The following is a 25,763-nucleotide window of genomic DNA, read 5'->3' on the forward strand; positions in this document are numbered from 1 at the left end:
ATTTTGTGAAAAAAATTGTGAAAATTTGAGATCTAATTTATTAAATCAAAAATCTAAGAGACTAATGCATTCACAACTAAGTTTTCTTTTTTAATTTCGTATAACTATCATTTTATGAATTAAAATTTTTATTACGATTCTTTTAAATACCTGTAAAAAAGTTTATTGAATTTATTATTTCTTTTTTTTTCTATTAAAATAACGACAAATTTTTTAAAAATTCGTAGTAAATTTTTTTTAATTTCTAATTTTAATTTTCTGGTTTTTTTTTTTAATACTGTGTCTATTTTTGAAAAGTTTAGGGTTCAAAAAATTGTTCAAAACTTTTGTTTGATTATTTTAACTCTGCAACGTAGAAAATTTATTAAATCTTTAAATACAAAAAAAAAAAACACAATGAATAATTTATTAATAAAAATGCAAACAAAAGAAATATTACACACTTAATTTTGATATACATAAATTTCTTAAGCAACGGACGGTATTGCAATAAACAGAAATATTGGACGGTGAAATAAGTTTATAATTTTAACAAATTTTAAAATAATTTGATATTATTAACAATTTTGCATAACTTAAATTATAAAATATTTCAAATATCGACATTAATATTTTTTGCAAAAATAATAACAAAAATTTTGTAAATTTAAATAATTAATATTTTAATTTCATGTATTAAGTAATATACACACATTTATATGAATTTGAAAATTTCATTCTGATTTATTGTAGTTTTAAAGACTAGAAATTTTTGAATATTTTATTCCTACTTTTGAACTGCTTTATTTAATAATTATAATTTGATTTCTGAACATTAAATATTCATATTTAAAAATATATTGTGTATTACAAATTACGAGAAATTTTGCAAAAATGAAAAATATCATGGACTATTATTTGAATTTGTAATACCTTTATTTATTTTATTATATGAAAATAAATATTTATAGTTAATTTAGGAAAAAAAACATGTGTACAGTTCTACTATACTTTAATATTCAATTTTTATGACTATTCAAACATACTTTAAACAATTACTTAAATTAATTTTTAAAATGTCTTTCATTCTGATTACCTTTCTTCTGATTCTGATTTTAACTTCTTAATGGTATTATATACCTTAGAATGACTTTCTTTCCTCTTCATTTTTCACAACCCTAAAGACTGATTTTGTTTGCATTTAAATTAATAAAATTTTTAGAAAAAAAAAAAGATTTTTCCCAGAAAGTATTGTATGTAACATACCCTTTGGTTTTGACTATTGTCATCTAAAAAATATTTTATTTCATGAAATATGTATATTTATTATATTTTTGTAAAAATATATTAAATTAATTATTGTTTTAATATAATTAATTTATTAAATTATTTATCTTTTAATATTAAAAACAACAGTGTTCATAAATATTTGTGCAAAGGAATCAAAAAATTCATATTATGCCAGATTAAAAAATTACTATTCAGCTCTAAGTTTCTTTATATAACTTTGTAAAAATGTAAATTCTTAAATATTTGGTAATTCAAAAAAAAAAAACTGGCATTCAATAAAAAATACATATGTATATTTAATTTTCATCCTGGAAAACCGCTTTGCACAAACATATTTACGTCAACTCTTGTTATACGTATTCAATATTTTCTACTATAAACAACATAATATTTTAAATACAATATTTTAAACAATATGTATTATGGTGATAGTCATTTCAAATTAATTTCTCTGAACTATAATTATTGTAAATGGAATACAACATATATTTGTATTGAATTAGAAGTAATCCAATTGTATAAATCTCAATTTAAGTAATGCATTTTATATTTAAAAAAAAAATTATTTTTACATACTGGTTTTATTTTAGTTGTTTTATATTAATACGCACGTAATTTGTTTTTTCATTTCTCAATAAGACAGGCTTTACAAGACTAAAGATAGTTGTTAATTAATGCAGCCAACTGTACTTTTTTATCATAAAAAAAAAAAAAAAAAAATATATAATATTTCTTAAAATAATCTAAAATTAGTATTGTTAATACAAAGTCTTTAAATGTGGTAAAAAGGATATATTGTGATTTAAAACTATACATTTTTTGTTGTAGCAGGTAGTAAAATGTTTTTAAATGATCTGAAAATAATCTAAAAATAATTTGAAGATGCACATGTTTTTTATTTTTATTGCTTGGCCTTATTTTTGAAGATAAGGATAATAAAATAGTAGGTAAACTTGAAATGGCATAAAAGATAAAGAATATTTTGAATATACATACAAAGTTAAAATACAATCAATTTAATATTTGTTATTTATCACATTATAAAAATTTCCAAAATAATAAAAATAAATTTAGTAAGAATTATGTATCTAATTACTATTAAGAAAAAGAGTGGGAGAAATATGTAATATAAATTTTTTGTATATAAACCATAGATTTAAGGAAATAAAAGGAGTTAAAAATTTAGAATACAGAAGACACACTTCTTTTAAATTTTGACAGAGAATTATTATTGTTATTAAACGCAGGAATCCTAGTTTAATACTATAATAATTACTTGTGACGAATTTCAATTTAGAACACGCCAGCTATTTATTTTCGAGACAGAAAGTCATTATTTCATTGAACGTAGGAATCCTAGTTCTTTGTTGTAATAATTATATGTGACAAAATAAAATCAGCGAGTACAGGAGACAATAATTTTTAAGGAAAAAATTATAATACTTTACATGTTTTGGTGACCCCGACGTGATCTGAGTTATACAATCGAAAAAGCATTACACACTCATCATGGAACAAGCAGCTAAAGATCAACTGTTGTTATCAAAGCAAATTAAGACGTTGCAGCAAACGTATTATCAGCTAGCCGAGGAAAGAAGATCGGTTAAGTTGATAAATGAAAGGATCCATAAGTTAGATGACTTGTGGAAATCATTTGAAGAAAAAGATGAGACAATTCGATTGAAGTATGGTACGGAAAAATCTCACTTTTATTTTACCGAAGAGTTATATCAACAAGTCGAATCATTATATACTACATTTCGAGAAGATTTAATGAAGAATGCCGAAGCTAAATCTAAGGGCAGCTTAGGCATTGATGAACCGTCGAATAAGATTGAAGCATTGGATGTAAATGAAGGAAGGGTTCAGTCATCAGATAGTGCTAATAAAACAGAAGGAGATGACAACTCCCCAGTAAACGAACAATTACGGATAGCAATCAGAAGCAGTAAAAGAAGCTTGATTTTATTGCAGAGATTTATGGATGAAATCTCATTAAACAATAAAAGCAAAGAATATTACGAAACAAAAATACAAGGTATTGAGAATAGGTGCAGCACCGTTCAACAAGATGATAGAGAAGTATGCTCTAAACATGATGATCCTGATAAGCACGGCTATAATCGTGAGCTAATACATCAAGTATTAAAGAGGGCGCAAGATCTTATGATACAATTAAAAGAAAAAATGAATTCGACAAATAAAAATAAAAATAATGACACATCATTTAACATAAAAAACAAGTTACCAGCTATTACGATACCGACATTCGATGGAGCCTATTCGAATTGGATGCAGTTCAGGGATATATTTACAGAACTGATTCACAAACAAACACTTCCGAATGTAGAGAAGATGTTTTATTTAAAAGCAAACGTTCAGGGTGAAGCAGAAGCCCTAATTCGCCACTTGACAATATGTGAAGATAACTATTTTTTAGCGTGGAAAATCTTGAGCGAAAGATACAACAACAAGAGATTATTAGTATCTACAATAATTGAAAAATTTCTAAATCAACCGAATTTGATTGCTGGGTCAGCTAAATCATTAAAAAATATGTATGATGTAACAAAAGAATGCGTTTTATTATTGGAAAATTGGGGGTTGGAAATTGATGGAAGTTGGGATCCAATAATGTTGCAAATTTTATTAAAAAAGCTCGACAAAGATACGCATTCATACTACGAACAGTCACTGAAAAATCCTAAGGAGTTACAGTCATTACAAGAATTTTTGAAGTTTATCGAGATGAAGTTTCAATCATTAGAGGCTGTAGGTTCCAAACAATTTTCTGCAATGAAATATAAAACAACATCAAGTCAGAAGGCTTCATCATTTTCAACAACATACAATCCAATAAAATGTCCAATTTGTGGTAACGGACATTTAATAATTAGTTGTCAAAAGTTTACAAAAATGACAGTTCAAGAACGAGAGGCTCAAATTAGAAAGCTGAATTTATGTTTAAATTGCTTTAGATTTGGACATCAAAGAAATACATGTTTTTCAAGAGGATGCAAGAAGTGTGAGGCAAAACATAATACTATGCTACACAAAGAAAGAACTATAAATCAACAAAGTCTATTTAAAAACAGCAAATTAGATGCAAGCAGTACCAGCCAAGCGAATTCAACAGTATGCAGTCATCCAACAAAAACAAAAGTAGCAGCAAAGATAAATACGGAAATAAATCAAGATATAAGAAATGTAACTTCGAATGTAGGATCATCATTTCGTAGAAAAGAAAGCTATGTGTTTCTGGGAACTGCTCTAGTGTCAGTGACAGGAGCAGATAATAAACAACGTGATTGCCGTGTATTACTTGATTCAGGTTCACAAGTTAACTTTATTACCGAAAAATTACAAAAACAACTGAAGTTAGATACCAAGTTTCAAAAAATGGAAATAAATGGAATTGGCAATCTACAATTTATACCCACAACAGATCGGGTTAATATTAATGTCCAATCTAAAGTTAAAAATTTCAATATTAATATTGATGCCCAAGTCATTAAAAACATAACGAGCGATCAACCACAACGATTCATCAACATCAATGATTGGAATATACCAAAATCCATTAAATTAGCTGACCCCAATTTTAACCAACCTCAACGAGTTGACATGTTGTTGGGAGCAGAAATGTATGGCGAATTGATGCAATCAGGGCAGATTAGATTACAGCAAGATTTACCAATGTTACAGGACACAGTATTTGGTTGGATAGTCCTGGGACGAATAAGACAAGCAGAGCCTGTAGCATCTCTCACAAGTATTTCAAACCAAGATCTTGAAGATGAATTAATAAAATTTTGGGAGTGTGAAGAAATCGAAGAAGTGAAACCTTTAACGAAAACGGAACAACAATGCGAAGAATTTTTTAAAGCAACAACTAAACGAAATAATCAAGGGAGATTTATAGTCAATTTGCCTATTTTGGTTTCTCCAGAATTACTGGGAGAATCAAGGCATATAGCTCTAAGAAGATTTATTAATTTAGAGAATAAATTATCAAAAAATTTAGAATTGAAAAAGCAGTATACACAATTTATGGATGAATATTATAAATTAGGGCATATGAAGAAAATTAATGAAGCTGATATTCCAAAACAACATTGTTTTTTACCACATCATTGCGTAATAAAAGAAGAGAGCAGTACGACTAAACTTAGAGTGGTTTTTGATGCATCAGCAAAAACATCGTCAGGACTTTCTCTCAATGATATTATGATGAAAGGACCAAAAACACAAGACGATTTATTTAACATTCTTTTAAGATTTCGAACATATAAATATGTTATCACAGCAGACATAAAACAGATGTACAGGCAAATTCAAGTCAACAAAAAAGATCAAAAATTGCAACTAATTATGTGGCGGTCAAATCCAAAGAACGAAATAAATTTTTATCAATTGACTACAGTAACATATGGAACCAGATCGGCTCCATACCTGGCTACGAGATGTTTAAATCAACTAGCAGCTGATGAATCAGTTAAATACCCAATGGCGGCACAAGTTATACAAGATTTTTACGTTGACGATATTATAACTGGTGGTAGCACTCTAACTGAAGCTATTGAAATTAAAAATCAATTAAGAAATTTGTTGAAATCAGCTCAATTAGAGTTGCATAAATGGGCTTCAAATGATGAAAGATTGCTCCTGGACATACCAAAAGATAACAGAGAAAAAGAGAAAGAATTTTCAAATGATGACCAAGGATATATAAAGACTCTCGGTTTATCGTGGCAACATCAAAATGACATATTTTCATTTAAAACAACTTGGGTAGATAATGAAATAAAGTTAACAAAACGAAAGGTTGTATCAGAAACGGCACGGTTATTCGATCCTTTAGGTTTGGTCAATCCAATTATTGTTATCGCAAAAATATATATACAAAAATTATGGAAATCAAAAGTAGATTGGGATGAAGAATTGAATCATGAGTTACAACTAGAATGGAATAATTTCCGAGAAAGATTAATAGACATCAACAAAATCAAAATTTCAAGATACGTGGGAGTCATATGTCATGTCAGGGCAGAGCTTCATATGTTCGGTGATGCTAGCGAGAAGGCTTACGGGGCAGCAGCTTATTTAAGATTTATTGATTCATCTGGGACTATCAATTGTAAATTATTCTGTTCGAAATCTAAAGTTGCTCCTGTGAAATTATTGACTCTTCCAAGATTAGAGCTGTGTGCAGCACGACTCGCAACAAAACTTGCAAATAAAATAAAGTCAGTACTTAAAATTAACATTGATGAGACATATTTATGGAGTGATTCACAAATAGTGTTGTCATGGATCAAAGGAGATCCAGGGTTATTCAAGACATATGTCGCTCACAGAATTGCTTATATACACGAAAAAACAAAAGTTCACCAATGGAAGTACGTGAACACCAAAGATAATCCGGCAGATTTATTATCAAGGGGCATATGGTCGAAACAAACCAGCGAACTAGAAAAATGGTTTTATGGACCACAATTTTTACAATTGAAAGAAGAAGAATGGCCACAAAATTAATTTGAGGTTATGAGGTTAGAAGAAGAAGAGAGAAAAACGTCATTAATTGCAAAGGGTGAAGACAATGAAGTAGAAAACGATCATCCACTGTATAAAATCAATCATCGTAATTCATACAACGTTTTGCTTCGAACGATGGCCTATGTGTTAAGATTCATTGGAATAATGAAAAAGGAAAGAAGTGAAAATAGTTCGAAAGGCTGTTTAACAGTAACAGAGATGAATGATGCATTGTCATTAATTATTAAAGTGGTGCAGAAGAAACATTATTCGAATGAATTGAAGCAACTTCAACAAAGCAACAAAATTGCGAAAAATAGCAAAATAAGTTCATTAACACCGTTTTTAGATACACAAGGAATTATAAGAGTAGGAGGTAGATTAGATAATGCTTCAATATCGTACGATGCAAAGTATCCAATTGTATTACCAGGAGAAGAGTTTTTATCAAAATTAATAATCGAACATTTACACAAGAAACATTTTCATGCGGGACCACTAGCTTTATTCACTTTTTCTAGGCAGAAATTTTGGATAACACAAGGAAGAAATGTGTGCAGAGCAGTGACAAGAAATTGTATTAAATGTGCAAGATCAAATCCACAACTTTTACAGCAAATAATGGGCAATTTACCATCAGAAAGGGTTCTACCTTCAAGACCATTTAGCAATACCGGTGTTGATTTTTGCGGACCTATTTGGACACATTACTTAATAAGAGGGAAACGACCGCAAAAATCGTATATTGCAGTATTTTGCTGTTTTGCAACAAAAGCGATACATATGGAAGTAGTGTCTGACTTAACATCTGACGCATTTATTGGTGCATTAAAACGTTTCGTTGCAAGAAGAGGTTTATGTGAAAATATATTTTGCGACAACGCTACTAATTTTGTAGGAGCAAAAAATAAGTTAGACGAATTAAAAATATTACTTAGTAAACAAGAAGAACAAAATAAAATTATAAATAGTTGCGGCACTAACAATGTTCAATTTCATTTTGCACCTCCGAGATCCCCACATTTTGGAGGTTTGTGGGAAGCAGCTGTTAAATCTGCAAAAAAATTGTTATTTAAAACTTTAGCATCGGCTTCATTAACATTTGAGGAACTCAACACAATGGTAGCAGAAGCAGAAGCCGTACTGAATTCGAGGCCATTAACACCATTTTCTTGTGATCCAAACGATTTGACAGCGCTCACTCCAGGACATTTTCTAGTGGGGGATCCATTAATAGCATTACCACAGCCCAATATGCAAGACAACAAGATTACTACGTTATCAAGATGGAAACTTGTTTCAGCTTTACGCCAAGAGTTTTGGAAAAGATGGCATATCGAATATTTGTCGCAGTTACAGCAAAGATACAAATGGAAAGAGCCTTCAAAGAATGTATATCCAGGTATGATGGTAATTATCAAAGACGAGAATGCTCCTCCATTGAAATGGCCATTAGGTAGAGTAGAAGAAATTATCAAAGGTGAAGATGGGTTTGTACGAGTAGTAACAATTAGAACAGCAAGCGGTGTGTTTAAACGCGCTATACATAATATAGCACCTATTCCAATAGAAGATAAAGAACAAATAGAGAAGAAAGATGAAAATAAAAAGAAGAAAGAGAATGCTGAAATTATTGCTCCCAATAAAAGGCGAAGGATAAACAGTCCGTTCAGCGCAACAATGTTTTTATATCTAACAATTTTGTTTCTTCCGTTACTTGCCTTAGGAAAGTCGACGACACCCTTTAATGTAACAACACTTCAACCGAACGGAGCATACTTTGAAAAAGTAGGAAGTGGAAAATTAATTGCCACTCATTGGAATTTAGTGGTTTATCACAATATGTCCAACTATTGGTACTCTGAAGCAATGATTATGAAAGGCTTAACACAAATGAAAGATATAACTAATAAAATAAAAAATGCTGATATGGTTAAATTATTACTGGAAAAATATGAGCATAAGATAGACAAAATTCAAGAAAGGAATCAACTTTTATTTAACAATATATCTCATTATGATCGCAAAAAACGAGGACTTATAAACGTCGTAGGCAACATAGCCAACAAATTATTTGGAGTGTTGGACGACGAATATGCTGAAAAAATTGAAAATGTTGTAAAAAACTTAGAATTTAATCAAAAGAAGGCACTTCACTTAATTCATAACCAAACATATATTATAGAAGCTACAACAAATTTATTGAAGAAAAATGAAGAGGAAAGAAACCAGCATTTGAAGATAATTCAAGATGAAATTGAAGAGATTCAAAGAACGTTAAAATTCTTGTTACCGCATGAACAAGAAGAGAAGGTTCAAAATTTCTTTTTAATGGTAGGGCAGTACTTAATGTTAATTATTGACGAATTTCAAGAAATACAGACAACAATGTTGCACATAATGAGAGATGCACAACATGGAAAATTCAATACAGTTATTCTAACACCAAATCAAATAGCCGAACATCTTGAGGAATTGCGTCAGATCATTCCAACAGAACAATTAAAAATTCCATCATTAATACAAATATATGGAATGACAAGTATTAGCACTAAATTTTCCAGAGAATCTATTATTTTTGTCATAAATATTCCCTTACTAAGAACAATGGAATTCGAAATTTATAATATTGTATCTTTCCCAGTAAAAATGAACAATTCATCAGTTGAAATAATTCCAAACACAAAATACATAATGGCCAATTTACATAGGGATACGATCTACCCATTATCTAAAGAAGAATTTTCGGATTGCGTATTTTATAAAACAAGTGGATATCTATGCAATCAACTGTATCCATTGTTAACCAAATCATCAACTCAACTGGAATGTGAGATTCAACTGTTAACTCAACAAACTATTTCAGATAAATGTACGCTTAAAATATCAAAATCTAGAAAAGCTTGGATACCACTATATCAGAAAAATGCATGGTTGTTTTCATTACACAAACAAAATAAAATAGATAATCTTGTTTGTCATGATCAAGCATACTCAATGAAATTACCAGAAGCCGGGTTACTAAAATTTTATGACGATTGTATACTCAAAGATGATGAATTTATAATTGAATCGTTTAAAAGGAGAAATTATCAAGTTAATACACCATTCGATGACGTCCAATCATTGCCAGAGTTTAATTTTACATTTTTTGAAGTTGAACATGTTAAACAGTTCAATGTTAAACATGAACCGTATATAGCTGCATATGGCAAGATTAAACAACAATTACAAAAATTAAAAGAACAAGATTATAGTTATGAAGATAACTCTCGTAATGATACACATCACTATATAACTAGTTATTTGGGTTTAACAATCGCCATTATCAGTTTTGTGCTCATCATTAGATTTTTAATAAAATTCAAAAATGCAACTATTAATCAACAAGCCACAATAGCTCCAGCTACTTCAAGACAGCAATATCATCTTGATGCACTAGACATCAACGCGGGGGAGAATGTTAATTAATGCAGCCAACTGTACTTTTTTATCATAAAAAAAAAAAAAAAAAAAAATATATAATATTTCTTAAAATAATCTAAAATTAGTATTGTTAATACAAAGTCTTTAAATGTGGTAAAAAGGATATATTGTGATTTAAAACTATACATTTTTTGTTGTAGCAGGTAGTAAAATGTTTTTAAATGATCTGAAAATAATCTAAAAATAATTTGAAGATGCACATGTTTTTTATTTTTATTGCTTGGCCTTATTTTTGAAGATAAGGATAATAAAATAGTAGGTAAACTTGAAATGGCATAAAAGATAAAGAATATTTTGAATATACATACAAAGTTAAAATACAATCAATTTAATATTTGTTATTTATCACATTATAAAAATTTCCAAAATAATAAAAATAAATTTAGTAAGAATTATGTATCTAATTACTATTAAGAAAAAGAGTGGGAGAAATATGTAATATAAATTTTTTGTATATAAACCATAGATTTAAGGAAATAAAAGGAGTTAAAAATTTAGAATACAGAAGACACACTTCTTTTAAATTTTGACAGAGAATTATTATTGTTATTAAACGCAGGAATCCTAGTTTAATACTATAATAATTACTTGTGACGAATTTCAATTTAGAACACGCCAGCTATTTATTTTCGAGACAGAAAGTCATTATTTCATTGAACGTAGGAATCCTAGTTCTTTGTTGTAATAATTATATGTGACAAAATAAAATCAGCGAGTACAGGAGACAATAATTTTTAAGGAAAAAATTATAATACTTTACAATAGTAATTATAATTGAAACCTAGTTTCCATAACAAAACCTATACAATAATTCTCATCGAGAAATTTCAACGGTTTTTTAACACCAATTTTAAACAACTAACTTCAAATAGCTAAAAGCAATAGAATTTAGTATGCTTTTAGAACTACTTAATAATATTACATTAGATGTAATCAACTTACTTCGTAAATATTTGTATGTAACAAATTTGGTATAATAATTTAATATAGAAAATTTATCCGAAATGACTATCATTGTATTTTCTTTTGGTTTTTTTTTTTTGCATTGTTTTATCAAATTCTAAAATAAACTTTTAATATTGATTACTTGTCATTTTCTGTAAGAATATCTTCAAGAGCGCCATTCAGTCGTCCTTTACTTAGAGCTTCTACCAACATATGAAGGCGTTGTTCTCTTTCTGAATGACGACGTTCCAAAGAAGTAACCTAAATAAACAATTTTTTAAAAAACAATATGTCTCATAAAATAATTAATAAGATATTTTAAATCAACATTTGTTTGGAGTTAATATTAGTTTAATTATATTCCAGAAATAAATTTAGGAATTGTCCGTAAAAGTAATTTAAGAATTTGTGATTGTTTAAATTACACAGTATGAAAAAAGAACAATGTTGACAATACTTTAAGTCAAAGTAGCAAAGTAAATTTAAGCATTCCAAATAAAACAATGCCTGAAACATAGCGTTAATTTATTTGACAAATTACCTTAGCTTTGAGGGCGTAGTAATCAATTGGAACTTTACGCCTTTTTTGATTAGCGAATGCTTCGTCTCTCTCTGTTAATCTTTGTTGCAGTATTCGAACGGTTTCATGACAGGATGCTAGTTCCCTTTCGTGTGCTGCTTGCAATGTTTTTAACTAAATATATTAAAAAAAGGAAATTATTTAATACTAATATAATTATGCTTAATTGCAAAGAGAAAAACAGCTTGACTTTGAGTTTTTTTTTAAATACTCAAAATAATGCAATTACTTACGTCTTGTAAACGTTTATCATGCAAAGCTTTGTAATCAAATTCAAGCAGTTTTATTTTGTTAAGTGCTTCCTTTAAAGCTTGGCTATCTGAAGAATTTTGTTGATCAACATACTGATGCGGATCGTAATGTCTTTTTGCAGTGTTAGATTTTTCTAATTTCATTACTGATTCAAAAGTAAAAAGAAAATTTTCTAATTCGGTCAAGCAATATGAAAAAACAAAAATTTTTATTACCGTCTTTTTCTTTTTGGAGCTTTCTTATGGTCTTTTTACATTCTTCAAGTTCTTTAGTAAGACGTTGCATAGCTTTATCTTTAATGGCTAAATCAACACGCATTCCACGAATGGTAGCTAATAAATGTGCATCTTCTTTACCTGCACCATAATGGCCGGGAATTTGTGTTTCGGAATGTGATGAAGGTATTTTTGATGGAAAATTTTTCTTAGCTGCCCCAGTACTAGGTCCAGAAGTAACACCTAGTTTGCCCGACAGTTTTATATCAGTTTGGGTAGACATAGTTATCATTTTACTTTCTCTTTCGGGTATGTCTTCAGTTTGCGTACATGAACTTTTGAAATGATTGTTTGATTTAGCAAAATTGTTCAACGTAGCAATTTGAAATTCAATTTTTTCATTTAATTTCGTATTGATCTCTTGAAGACTAAAATACAAAATATAAAGACAATTTTTTTATTAACTATAGCTAATGAAAATAATAGTACGCTTACCTTAGAACTTGTGTTTCTAAGTCAGCTATGTGCGTTTCGTATTTTGCTTGAACTGAATTAAATTTAGCTTGAACATTTGCCAGTATTTTTTGAGCTTGAATATCTTGTTGCTTAGCATCCGCCTCCAATTGTGCAATTCGTTGCTCCAGCAAACGCCGACTAGCTGGTGAATCTTCATTGCCTTTTGTAGGATTTTTCGAAGCCACTTAAATAATTGAAATTTGAAAATTTACAAAAAATAAGAAAAAGTTTCACACACACACAAATAAAAAAGTAATAAAAAAAAGTATTTACCAATCAATGCAGAAACAGAATCTGGGTGTTTTCTCATTAATATTCTTTCCATTTCTTTGCATTGCCTTTTCAAATCCTGTATAATTTTTGAGTCTTTTTCACTTTGCTCTGATAAAATTTTTTTTTCACTCTTGCATTCATCGATTTCATTTTGCAAAGTTTTTTGTATTTCTAAAGCTTCATTACGATCTTTTCTCGCAGATTGCAATTCAGATCTCAATACATTGGCACATTCAGTCAAATGTTGAACATCTAATTTCAAATGTTCAGATTCTTCTTGAATTTGTGTATGATTTTCACGTAAATCTCGGTGTATTTGCGAAAGTGAATCATGTTGAATTTTTAAACTTTGTAATCTTTCTTCAGTATCTTTAAGTTTTTCTTGTAATTGTTCGATTTCCATTTTAAGAGCATGCTCCCTTGTCACAGATATATTCTCCAAAGAAGTTTTTTGAGCAGCTAAGGAATGGCTCGGTGATTGATGGCTTAGATTTAATTTATTGGCATAACTTTTTTCACTATATGTACTTTGTGTTGAACTTGGACGACTAAAAATTTTATTATTAATATTAATTGGAGACACAATTGATGATCTATCAAATGATTTTCTATGTTCCTTATATTCATTTCTTTCTGTTAGGGGATTTGATTTAATTTTATTTTGATCATTTCTATTTCTATTATTTATTCCAAGTGCATCTTTTATTCCGGAATTTTTATTATTCAAATCAGGTAGAACTGGTATTTTCATATTGTTTAAATCAACCAAAACAGTTTTGTTATTCAATGTACTGCTAGAATCATCATTATCATTCTCTGTTTGATTTTTATCCATATTAAATTGAATGGTTTCAATGCCCCCTGTAATTTCTTCGATCTGCATTGGAAAAAGAACGAATTAGGCTGATAATAATATGCAAAGATAACTGGTTTGTATTTGTAATATTTTCATTTTTTTTAGTTTTAGAATTATAAATTTTAGGAAATTTTTTGATACATAGATCAATTTTTATTAAATTGATTAAATTTTGATATCCTACTATGTTTTCAAAAACAAAAATGAATAGCTATAGATTTACAAGTAAAGGAAAACGCTGTAAAATTAAAGAAACATTAAAAGGCAGATATTTGGCTCTTGTGGCTCTTAATAAGTTCTGTTTCGTCGCTATTTTGCTTGAGACTCTGAATTTCTTAAAGTAAATGCTCCGCATTTAGAGTCTTTGTAAATTTGGTTAAAAACCTTTATTTAAGGGATTTAAATGTTTAGGTTTTTTTATTTTACTAATAGTCACATAAAAGAGTCTCTTTAAAATTTTTAAAAATCTTTTGTCTTGAAGTATTACATTTCTCTGCAATACTATTGAATCAAGTCGGATTTTTGATATAGAACAAAAAGTTGCCTTAAACTCATAGATACGTACATAATATGTATACATATATACACTTTTATTTCATATTTTTATCTCGGCCACTTAGTCGACCACTTATCTCGAATTATTTTTAGAATCTCAATTATTTTTTCATAAAAACGATGTTAGAAATCTGAAGAAATTTTTTTCAATATCAAAGCCAACATTTTTTAAAATATTAAATTGTTGTTAAGAAAGCTGTGATTGAACGTCAATATTTATTAAATTTTCGTGCAAATTTAAACTCAAATCAATAAATCTTTAGAACCAAATTAATTTCCAGCTCAAAAAAAATAACAAATATGAAATTAGAACTAAACTAGCTTCGGCTAAATAAATATTAGCCAAAAATTAAGTAATTATAATAATAATTGATAAATATCTCAAAAAAGGGTTAAACCTTATCAGACCAATTTAATTTAATTTGAGGTTAATAAAATAATAAGAAACTGCTCTCAAGATAATCTGAACCATATAGTGAATCCTCCTAATTTACAAAAAAAAAAATATATAAATATTGGAACCTAAAAGCCATAATATTAAATGAACATTATCAGGTATAACTTTCTTACTTGATCGCAAAGAGTTATATAAGAAGCAAAAACGAAAAATACAAAAATTAAATATTCCTTGTTCGTTCATAAATATATGGCACATAAATATGTTTAAATGAACACCACCTTAACACCAACTGTTGATTCTACTTTTTTTTTGGTTTATTTTTTTCATATTCATTAAAGTTCTTTTTTTATTTTTATTATGTGTTTCTTTTAAATATTTTATTCAAATTGCTAGTATAAAAGAACAGTGCCACCTTTATTAATAAGAATAATTCAATTTTGATAAATGGTAAGAGAACATGTCAAAAATTTTGTTCATAACTTTGATTTTACTTTTATGGGAATTAACTTTCTTAAAATGTGAATTGTTAGATGAAAATGTTAATTTGGAAAATAGTGAAACAATTAAACAAGATAAAAATCATAGTGCTAGTGATATTTTGAGAGCGAATACAAATATTAATAATGATAATGAAAATAAAAATGACAATGAAATAAAGGAGAAAAATAATAGTAAACCAAAACGATATGATGGAGCACAATTGTGGCGAATTCCAATATTTGAAGAAGAAGATCGATTTAAAGTAAAAGAACTTTGTGAAAAATATGGTAAGTAAAAAATTTGAGAAAAAAAACAAAAACAATTTTCTTTCTCATATTTAAAATTGAAAATAATAGAGAAATTTTTAAAAATAATTTGCCTTCAAGTAAAAAAAAAATATTTGCAGATGATTTCTTTATGCTACTATTGAATACGCCTAACAAAAACGAAATGAATTAAAATTTTGTATGTGGACAAAAAAAAATGTAATTTATTTATAATTTGATTGATTTTTCATAAAAATTACAACTGAAAGATTACAATTAAAAAGAATTTATAGTTTTAAAAGCTTTTATGCTCACATTTATTTCAAAATATTGCTAGAAGGTTGAAGGTTAATTAAAAATGTTTTAAATTATCTTCTTTTTTCTATGCTGTAATTGAAATCTTACGTTTCATAAAGAATAAGAGTGTGCTGTCATCCTTCATTTCACAATTTTTCTTTCAACACTCTTTGAAGTGGGCATATTTTGTTCTCACAGTGTATGCATTTTACATGCATAGTTTTTGATACGAGCAAACATTCTTATTATTAATATTAATTTTTTCACTTCATTTAAATTTATGTAACATTTTCAAAATGCACAGAAGAAATAACAAATTTAAGATTTTAAAGCAAATTCAACATTTTTATGTCCACTAAATTTTTTACTCATATTTTTTATGTTTGCATAAATAAAAATATTTTCATTCCGTTCCAAAAATTTTACAATTTCATGAAAGCTATTTTATGGAATTTAAAGAGTTTGTTAGTCAAAGAATGAAATCTCACAAAATGTAAATATGTTAAGACAGAAATTATATAATTTAAATTAAAATTAATAACTAAATAGTTATGGAAGAAAGATGATTATTAGTTTTTTTCTCTAAAATAGTTGTCTATTTGTATAATTAACACTAATTTTTTCTGTTATTCAATTCATTCTTAAAAGGGAAAAAAATCCCGTTAACATCATATTAAAATTATTAATATTCTGTTATTTTTGTTTTCTTTTCTTAATTTACTGAAAGCAAACATTCAAATAAATAGCCATTAAAAATGAAAGTATATAATTTAAATTTTAAGTTCAAAACTATTGGATTTCACAAATGAGCAAAACAACATGCTTTTTAAGAAACATTAATCATCAATTATCTTTCAAGAAAATCATAAAAATTAAAATTTTAATGATAGCTACCAGTCGAATCAAAATGTGCACACATATTTTTTTTTTTTTTTGAATACACTACATACGTACAATATAATTTTGAATGAAAATTAAAAAGGTACAAAACGAAACTCTTTTTCGAATCATTTAATAACCCATTAAAAGCATGATTGTTCCCATGTCGCGCTAAGAACAATTATTAATATTATACCTGTATGTGCGGATTAAATTTAGTAAAGTATAGTTAATTTGGTTTTTCAATTGTAACACTATAGCTGAGAAATTTATTATTATTTTAAATAAGAAATTAAAGATCTATAAAATGGTAATAGTAGTCGAATTATCCGATATTTTAATGATTTGCAATTATTAATTTAGCTATAAATTTTTTTTCATTCATCTTATTATCAATATTTGGCAAGCTATTTCAAGCAAATAAATGACTGTTTCCCGTAAAACTGAATTTTGAGATTTTAATTTGTATACAACAGTATATTACTTTTACGACAATTTGTACACAACAGTAAAATATTTTTATGACAATATTAATGATTTCACTTAAAGAAAATTTAAATATTTTTAATGTAAAGTACTAAAAATAAATATTTAATATTTAATATGGGGTGACATGAGAGTTCTATAGTTTCTAATTCCAATATTATAATTTTAAGAAAATTTTGAGAATGGAACAATTTTCATTGTAGTTATTAGTTACTCTGAACAACCGAATTAATAATAGCAAAGATTTTATTTAAATCGGTTTTCCTACAAAAATATTCCCAAATTTACACCCAATATTTTTTCTTAGATATACACTTTTATCTTTTAAGTTAATCTTCTGTTTTTCTCTGAAAAAAAAAAGAACAGTAAGTAACCCAAATCTGAATAATAATAATAATTGTAATAACCCACTTTATAATGTAATTAAAACAAATTCATTTAATTCAGTTTTCAATTAATAATTAATTTTATTATATTCCAAGTTGTATTTAGATATTTTACGTTAATTCTAACATAATTAATTTTACAACATTTACAATTTTTTAAAAAGAAATAAAAAAATTACAGTTAAAATTTGCAATTCTACGCTTTAGCGTAGAAAATTATTATTGAGAAACGAAAATTGTGTTACTTGAATTTTATATATTTTACTTAAAGAACTTTATTTGTAAGCCTTAATAAATGTATAGTTGAAACTCTATGCTGTCATTTCTGACACATTAGTAGAGTAAAGGGAATATTTCATTAACAATAAACAAATCGATGAGAAAAAGGTCGATGACCAAACCATCGATCACCCATATCCTGAATTTCGATTTAAAAGGAAATTGAATTTAAATGAAAATCACATATTACAGGCAAAAAATTAAAGTAATCCCATTTTTGCTACCTGAATCGAAGAAATTAATTATAGAAAGTAGCTAAATACTTTTCCATCTATCCCTTCATCTAAATAATTTTAAATCTAACAAATTTTTAATTCCAAATTTTCTGCAATCGAAAAAAACCACTTTAAGGAAATTAATCACTTTCTGAACGTTTTTCGCCCAACCTTAAAATTCATTTGTCCTTTTACGAAATGAATTTCCGAGTTTAAGAACGCTTCTAGCCTACAAACTAAAATAAAAGTAATTAATCTTATTAACGCTTAATACTTGTTAAACATTTTCAACTCATGTATTTTAGGCTTTATTTTCGAACAGCAATACTTAAATTTATTCTTTCATAAACTGTAAAAATCGGCCGTCAACCCCTACTATAACGCTATAAATCTTCCAATTTTGTTCAATCCATTAAATATAACCTATACAGAAGTTGAATTAAAAAAATATTCTAATTTTAAAAATAGTCTAGTTCTTGTCAATTTGCGGAAATGCGTGCTTTATTAAAATTGTAAAATTTTAATAATTATTCTCATAGCATAATTTTTGAATTTTATGGCTGAATATGCAATACATTATAAATATGTAAGTATTATTTAAAAATCAAACGCAATTGCAAATAGACGCGTATAATTCCAAAATTTAAAATTGAATTTCCTCCTTTTTATAAACAAAAATAGTAGTTTCTCTATAAAATGTTTTTTTTTTTCTTTTAGATTGCGTGTTTTAAAATTTTTCAAATTAAACGTAAATACATACATATAATTTACTAAAAATGTTTTTTGTCTAACTTAATTAAATATAAGTATTCGGTGTGATTACAGTGTGAAAACTATAAACAAGCGCAGACAAAAATTTATCTTCAAATATTCACTGATATTCAATTTTTTTTGTATCTACATTAATTTACATGTCTTACTAAATATTTTATGAAATATTTTCGATATTTAGTATTTACCAACATTAGTCTATTTTAATATTTTGTAAAACAAGCTTTGTACTTTTGACATGTTCCCAATCAATTGTGTTTCCTCGATTATTTTAAATAATTTTTGGCTCCGAGGATCAAAATTTTATATTCTCATTACTAAAAATCTTTACGATGATCAAAACAAAACGTTTTAAAATATCTAAAATTCAAAAATTTAAAAATTTGAAATGTCCGAATAACTTTGTACTACACTGTTCTTGTTTAAAGTGTCGTACATATAGTAACGGATTGATTGAAAGAAATTTAAATTTAATTATATTTTATTATTTTTTTTTTGTAAAGAAAATGGGAAATCAAAATTTTTAAATATACACGTGTGTGTAATGAAATACTAACTTTCAATTTTTGCACATAGATATGCACACATTATGTATATATTATGAATCCGAAACCTTTTTTTAATATGTTAGAAATAATTACTTTTGTACCCACTTTATTGCGTGACTTAAAATTGTTTCATACGATATTTTCTAATTATTTCTTAAAAACAAAAAAAAAATTCTTATTTTTTTTTGCTATTGTTATACGATATTGTCATCAAATAAACTTTCTAAACATTACAACACCCTTTTTTTTCAAAAGTCTTATGTATATATACTTTAAATTGATATATTGATAGATGCATATCTGGAGGCATCATTATTTGCAGTTAATATTTCATTTCTATAATGTAAAAATAAAAAAAAAAAATTAGTGATTTATGTATAACCATGGTAAAGCTAAATAAATAATATTTGAACTTGATAGAAGTTCAAATAGACTTTAACATTATTCTTAAGACACTTATGATAGATAACCTTACCGAATATTTTTATAGTATAGGGGTAGTTTTTCTATAAAAGAAACCCTTAAATCGCTTTGTCTTCTTCAATAACACGAAATTAAAAAAAATTGTTGCTTTTTTGTGTTTAAAAAAGAAATTAATAAAAAAAGTAAGAAAATATGAAGGAAAAAGAGAAAAATTATACTTAAATTGTTTGCAATAATAAAAATAAAAGATTACAACAATTTAACTTAGTTGGTTTTTTTTAAATATCTAAATTAAATGACAAAATAACTCCGAAAATATAAGATTCATCTGTTGCAAATCAAATATACTATTTCCATCTGACGGAAAAAAATTCGTAACTGCACGTATCAACTAATCATTTGTTCTATAGGTGGTGTATTTGTATTCGGTTTTTGCTACACAAACGAGTAGTTTGCACATGTAAATGGAACGCAATTATTGAGAGCTTATATTTATGTCAATTTAGAACTGAATAGTTAAATTGCTAAAATAAAATCTACACCCATTGTTATTATTGCAATGTAAACTCTATATTTTATGTTGTCACATCTTTAATTAATAAAAATCAATAAATTAATCGATAACAATTAATTTTAATTAATAAAATTTTCTTTAATTCTTAATTTAAGATGGTCAAACATGGATGGATATTGAAAATAATGTTGATGTTTTACTTCAAGAAAAAGAACTGGAAAATGCTGAAAAATTATTAACTTCATCGAATTTATCACATATCGTTTTAATTGAAGATTTACAGAGGGCTATAGAAGAAGAAAATCCTTCACCAAGTGAAATTGAAGAATTAGAAAATCGTAGAGGTAATTTTACAAAATTTGGTAAACTCATTAATCATATACTCAAAATTAAAAATAAAAATCTAAATAATTAATATGAAAATATACGTTCTTACCAACCGATCGCATTATAATTAAAGGAGATAATGTGATGGCAATAAATTTCGTATTTCGAGTTGCCGGTGGAAACCGACTTGTTCATGGTAGACAAGGTTAAATTAACTAACTTTAAAGGAATGTCTGTTTGTCTGTCTACATGTACAAGCATGTATCATACATGAGTTTTCTTTGCTCAGATCTCAGGAACTTGTAAAAGGAGAGTATTTTTGAGAAAATTGCATGTAAAAGGAGTAATCAACCAATTTCCTCAAAATTTAGTATTTAAATTCGGGATGTTAGAACAATTAATTTATAATTTTTTTGGGAAAATCAGCGCTCGAAAACCGAACTAGAGTAACTAATTGATAGAATTGCTTTAAATTTAAAATTTAATGTCTGTTTGCTACCGGACATACCAGACGTATTTTCCAGGAATTCGAATGGAATAAAGTGAATAGACACCTATAAGAGCCAAAATTATATTTTTCTAGGTATATGTTAATTAAAAGCTTAATAGCGTCCTAATTACTTAAAAATGTGTTTTAAGAACATTTTCATAATCTTGTGCAAAACTTTCGCTAAACTAGACACTTGCGGTTGTTTATGTGGTGACTACATAAATTTTTTTTTTTTTAATAAATCGGTAAAAAAAAATGGGTGGCGATTGTATGATTTATAAGAAAAAACAAAAAACTATATTCAAAGTTTTAAATTTTCGGTTTATATAAAACATTTGTATATATATACACACACATAAACATGAAATATTTATAGAACAGGTGTGTTTTTCATGTTCCCAAAACAAAGTTGAACGATGTGGTCTATTTGGCTATTATTACGTGTATGACTGTACAAATAGCCAAGGAACCCTAATCACATGCAGCATTTAAACGCATATAAAATGTATATATATATATATATATATGTTTTTGTTAGTTAAATTAATATCCTAATTACATATGGGGTTAGAAAAGAAGCAACAAAAAAAAAATAGGACTATTCTCATGTAGAACAACACTTCACTTGAATGAAAAATTTTTATTCACCAAAATAACAAAATAATAGCGAAAATTTGTTGAAAGTAAAAAATCAACGGTTTATAACAATACAATAGATTGTGGCATTCATTTTATATGCTCTAATTTTTTAATCAATATTCTTATTGTAGTTTTTTATTGATGAAATATGGATTGATTTTTTTGGTTTTTAATTTGTGTCTGTGTAGAATTAAGGTTCTAAGTTTTTGTAATGTTATTTTGAAAATTTTGTACACAAACGCGAAAATTTGCTCTTCTTGTTTTTTGCTCTTCTAGAGTAGACGCAACTTAAAATAATTTATGATAATTTATTAAAAAATTTAGTTAGTCACCTCTTAATTTAGTTTTATAAATGCAGACGCAATGGAAAATGCAAGACCATATTTTTATAAAAGCATTCGAAATGAGATGGAGGGAGTTTCAAGAACTTCAAACCACATTTACATATTCGGATTCAAAAACAAGAAAGATTCAGGAAATTGGGTTCATGATAAAAAAAAGAAATATTTTAATTGCCTGGAACACCTTCCATTATTTATTCCTAATAAAAATTTTGACAAAAATATGATTAATGTCCATAGTTCAATTAGTTCCGAAGCTGTGGCCAAGATCATACGATCAACTATGGCCAGGCTCGGTTCTGAGCTGTTCGGCGCCCTACGCGGTTCTCAAAAAGTGTGCCCTACCGCTTTCCAAAACAATGAACAATATGCAGCAAACATTGAATATTGCATATAATAACTACGACCCTATTTTCTGGCGCTCATTGCATATGCTTACTTTGCATATATGACAGATCCGACGCTGGCTGTGGCCAATATACCTTAAAGTTGATATATAATAGGCCTTAATGTTGATTTACTCAAAACAAAATTTTTTCGACTTATTGCAATTATTTCTTGAAATCAAAGAACCTTTTTAAAAATTTTGCGTAAAAAATAATGCAAGAACAAAATAATAATTATAAAGCAATTCCTTAATAAAAAACAAAGCACACTTTTTAATCGTAATAGTATTGATTAAACAGTTTTGAAAATTATGACTGAAAAAAAAATTACTACTCCTACTGTGCTGTTGTGATGTGTAAATAATTAAATATAAAAAAAAAGTAATAACAATTTACTTTACGATAGGTTATGGTTTAAAATATGAAATACTTATTTAATCTTTAACGCGCCCCCTTGAATGCTTCTAAGTGTGTTTTTGTTCAATTTGAACATAGGAAGGGTATGGCATTAAATGAAAGAGTTTTAATATATTAAAAGAACTATATTTTATTCACTTTCGTAAATTTAAATTTAATTCCAATTATAATGGAGTCAAGAACTATCTATATAGTTGTAAATATAGTGATATCTCATATATTCCGAAATTAAAACAAAATTTTTAATAAACTACAATTAAAATAACATTAAAATAGCATTTACTGAAAATGCGTAAAACAAACAAATGTTTGTTTCTACGCACTTCTTTTTTTTTCAGTGAGGTTTTAATATTTGATATAGCAAACGTTTCTCTTTCCAATTTTTTTTATAGTAAACGGTTTAGAAATTAAAAGACTCATTTGATTTTAACGTAACTTTACCTTATCAAATAAATTACTTTAAAGAAAATAGAAATATAACAATACTTTTTGCTATAACGTTCCTCAAACCCAAAACAATAACGCTGTATAACACATTTTGTATAGAAGATTTTTTTTCGCATAGAATTTTTGCATATAATTATTATTCTTTCTTTTGTTTGCTTAAAATCATAATGCGTCTCTATGATTTAATTTACAAAAAAAAAATATTTACAGGTCATCGAATGAGTTGGAAAGCTTATTACAGAGTTAAAGACATACACGATTATTTAAATTATTTAGCACAAACATATCCCGACATATGTTCCGTAGAAACAATTGGTTATTCATCTGAAAATCGCCCACTACTACTGTTGAAGTATGTGAAAATTTTTTTTTGAAAATTTCAATAATATTTATAAAAATTTTTTTAAAAATTTAGAATATCAAATAATAAACCGGGTAATAAACGTATTTGGATTGATGGCGGAATGCATGCTCGTGAATGGATTAGTCCAGCTTCAGTAACATATGTGATTGAAAGATTAACACAAAATTGGGAATCTTTACCATCGTATATGACAAATACAGATTGGTAATTTTACATTCTTAAACAAATTATTTTTTTTTTAATTTTATTAATTTAAATTAAGGTTTATTTTGCCCGTCGTAAATCCAGATGGATACGAATATACACATGAAAGAGATAGATTGTGGAGAAAAAATCGAGCGGCAGCACGTGGTTTTGGTTGTACTGGAGTTGATTTAAATAGAAATTTTGGATATAATTGGGGTGGTAAAGGAACATCATCAAATTCTTGTTCAGAAATTTATAGAGGATCAAAACCATTCTCTGAACCAGAATCAGCAGCTCTTTCTAATTATATGTTTAAATTTGGTAGAAATTATTTTAGTGGTTATGTCACTATACATAGCTATGGGCAATATATTTTATATCCTTGGGGTCATGATACAATTTTACCAGCTGATAATGCTGACTTAAATCGTCTTGGAAGAGAAGCTGCAACGGTATAGAATTTTTTTTTTACGTTTTTAAGTAAATTCATAATATAATAATTATTTATTTTTAAAGAGAATGTTAAAAGTAGATGGAGCACGGTATACAGTAGGATCATCAGCTACAACATTATATCCAGCAGCCGGGGGATCAGATGATTGGGCTAAAGGTGTATTAGGTATTAAATACTCTTATACATTAGAGATGCGTGACACCGGCAGATATGGTTTCATATTACCAGCTAGTTATATAGAAAGTAATGGCTTAGAAACTATGGCATTTGTTGAAACTCTAGCGAAAGCAGTTAGTAAAAATTAAAATTTTATTGTAATAATAATATAAATCAATATTCTATTATTGATAAAAAAAGAATTTAATAATTTTTTTTGAAATTTAAATAAATTAATATTTTATTCGTAATAAAAGAATCAGAACCAGTTTCGTTTTTTTTTACATAGAATCAAAGAAAGCTGTAAGAGAAATTTTTTTTAGTTTATATATAGAGAAGATTTTAATATTATGAATTTCATTAAGTGAACAGTTTTCGATTTAAAAAATTTATTGATGTTTGTGTTGATTTTTTTAAAAAATATAAAAAACACAAAAATTCGCGACAATTTTCAGTAGACAAACACAACCGTCGTGATCAAGAAAACGAATAAAATGTTTAAGTTCATTTTATTCATTTATGTTTTTTCAATAATTAATAAAATTCGAACAGAATCAATTGCTGCATATACAGTAAATGATACAGACACAATAATTGAAATACCACCAAATTTTTATTATTTGCATAATTTAGATGGTAGTGATTTAAGTGATATTGAAAATAATAACATTATTCCATTAAAAAACTATTATAGAGGGCAATTATGGAAAATTTCTATTCAAAAAAATAATGAAAAAGCGAAAAAAAATGGCGAAGCAGTGATTCAAAAATTAAAAAGTTTAGGTAAAACGAAAAATATAACAAATCTTTAAAATAATTTTGCAAAATTTTCCTTAAGGACAAGTAAAATTAGAATTAAAAAAAAAATGGCTTAATCTTATGTGTTTAAAGTTTATATCTTAAAAAAATTATTAGAAAAAAAGTGTCTGGATAGCAAAAATTTCTATTTCTAGGCTGGTGAAATGAATCTCCTTCGCACTAGTTTGAAAGTTCATCTGCACTTTTGTAAAATGTAATGACTATAGTGGTGTTTATGATAAATTAAAGCATACGTTTGAGTTTCGAATTCCAGTTATTTTCAATTTTATATAATCTTTTCAAGAACTATACTGAATAAATTTCCAGATCAA

At 27.0% G+C, this 25,763-nt stretch overlaps 1 protein-coding gene across 1 annotated transcript in view; it reads right to left on the reverse strand.

Moving 5' to 3' along the window:
• Positions 1–810: 810 nt before the first annotated feature.
• Positions 811–25,763, reverse strand: part of LOC129614430 (centrosomal protein of 162 kDa) — a 31,391-nt gene continuing 6,438 nt past the window's right edge. The window contains exons 2-8 of the mRNA XM_055529021.1: positions 13,072–13,948; positions 12,778–12,982; positions 12,283–12,710; positions 12,049–12,212; positions 11,777–11,929; positions 11,378–11,496; positions 811–1,268 (exon numbers count right to left, since the gene is read on the reverse strand). Of these exons, the coding sequence (XP_055384996.1) occupies positions 1,265–1,268; positions 11,378–11,496; positions 11,777–11,929; positions 12,049–12,212; positions 12,283–12,710; positions 12,778–12,982; positions 13,072–13,948 (1,950 nt within the window). The 3' untranslated portion in view covers positions 811–1,264. The remainder of the gene's footprint in view (positions 1,269–11,377; positions 11,497–11,776; positions 11,930–12,048; positions 12,213–12,282; positions 12,711–12,777; positions 12,983–13,071; positions 13,949–25,763) is intronic.

This window comes from Condylostylus longicornis, unplaced genomic scaffold (assembly GCF_029603195.1).
Source record: "Condylostylus longicornis isolate FDR11 unplaced genomic scaffold, ASM2960319v2 ptg000107l, whole genome shotgun sequence".
NCBI lineage: Eukaryota > Metazoa > Arthropoda > Insecta > Diptera > Dolichopodidae > Condylostylus > Condylostylus longicornis.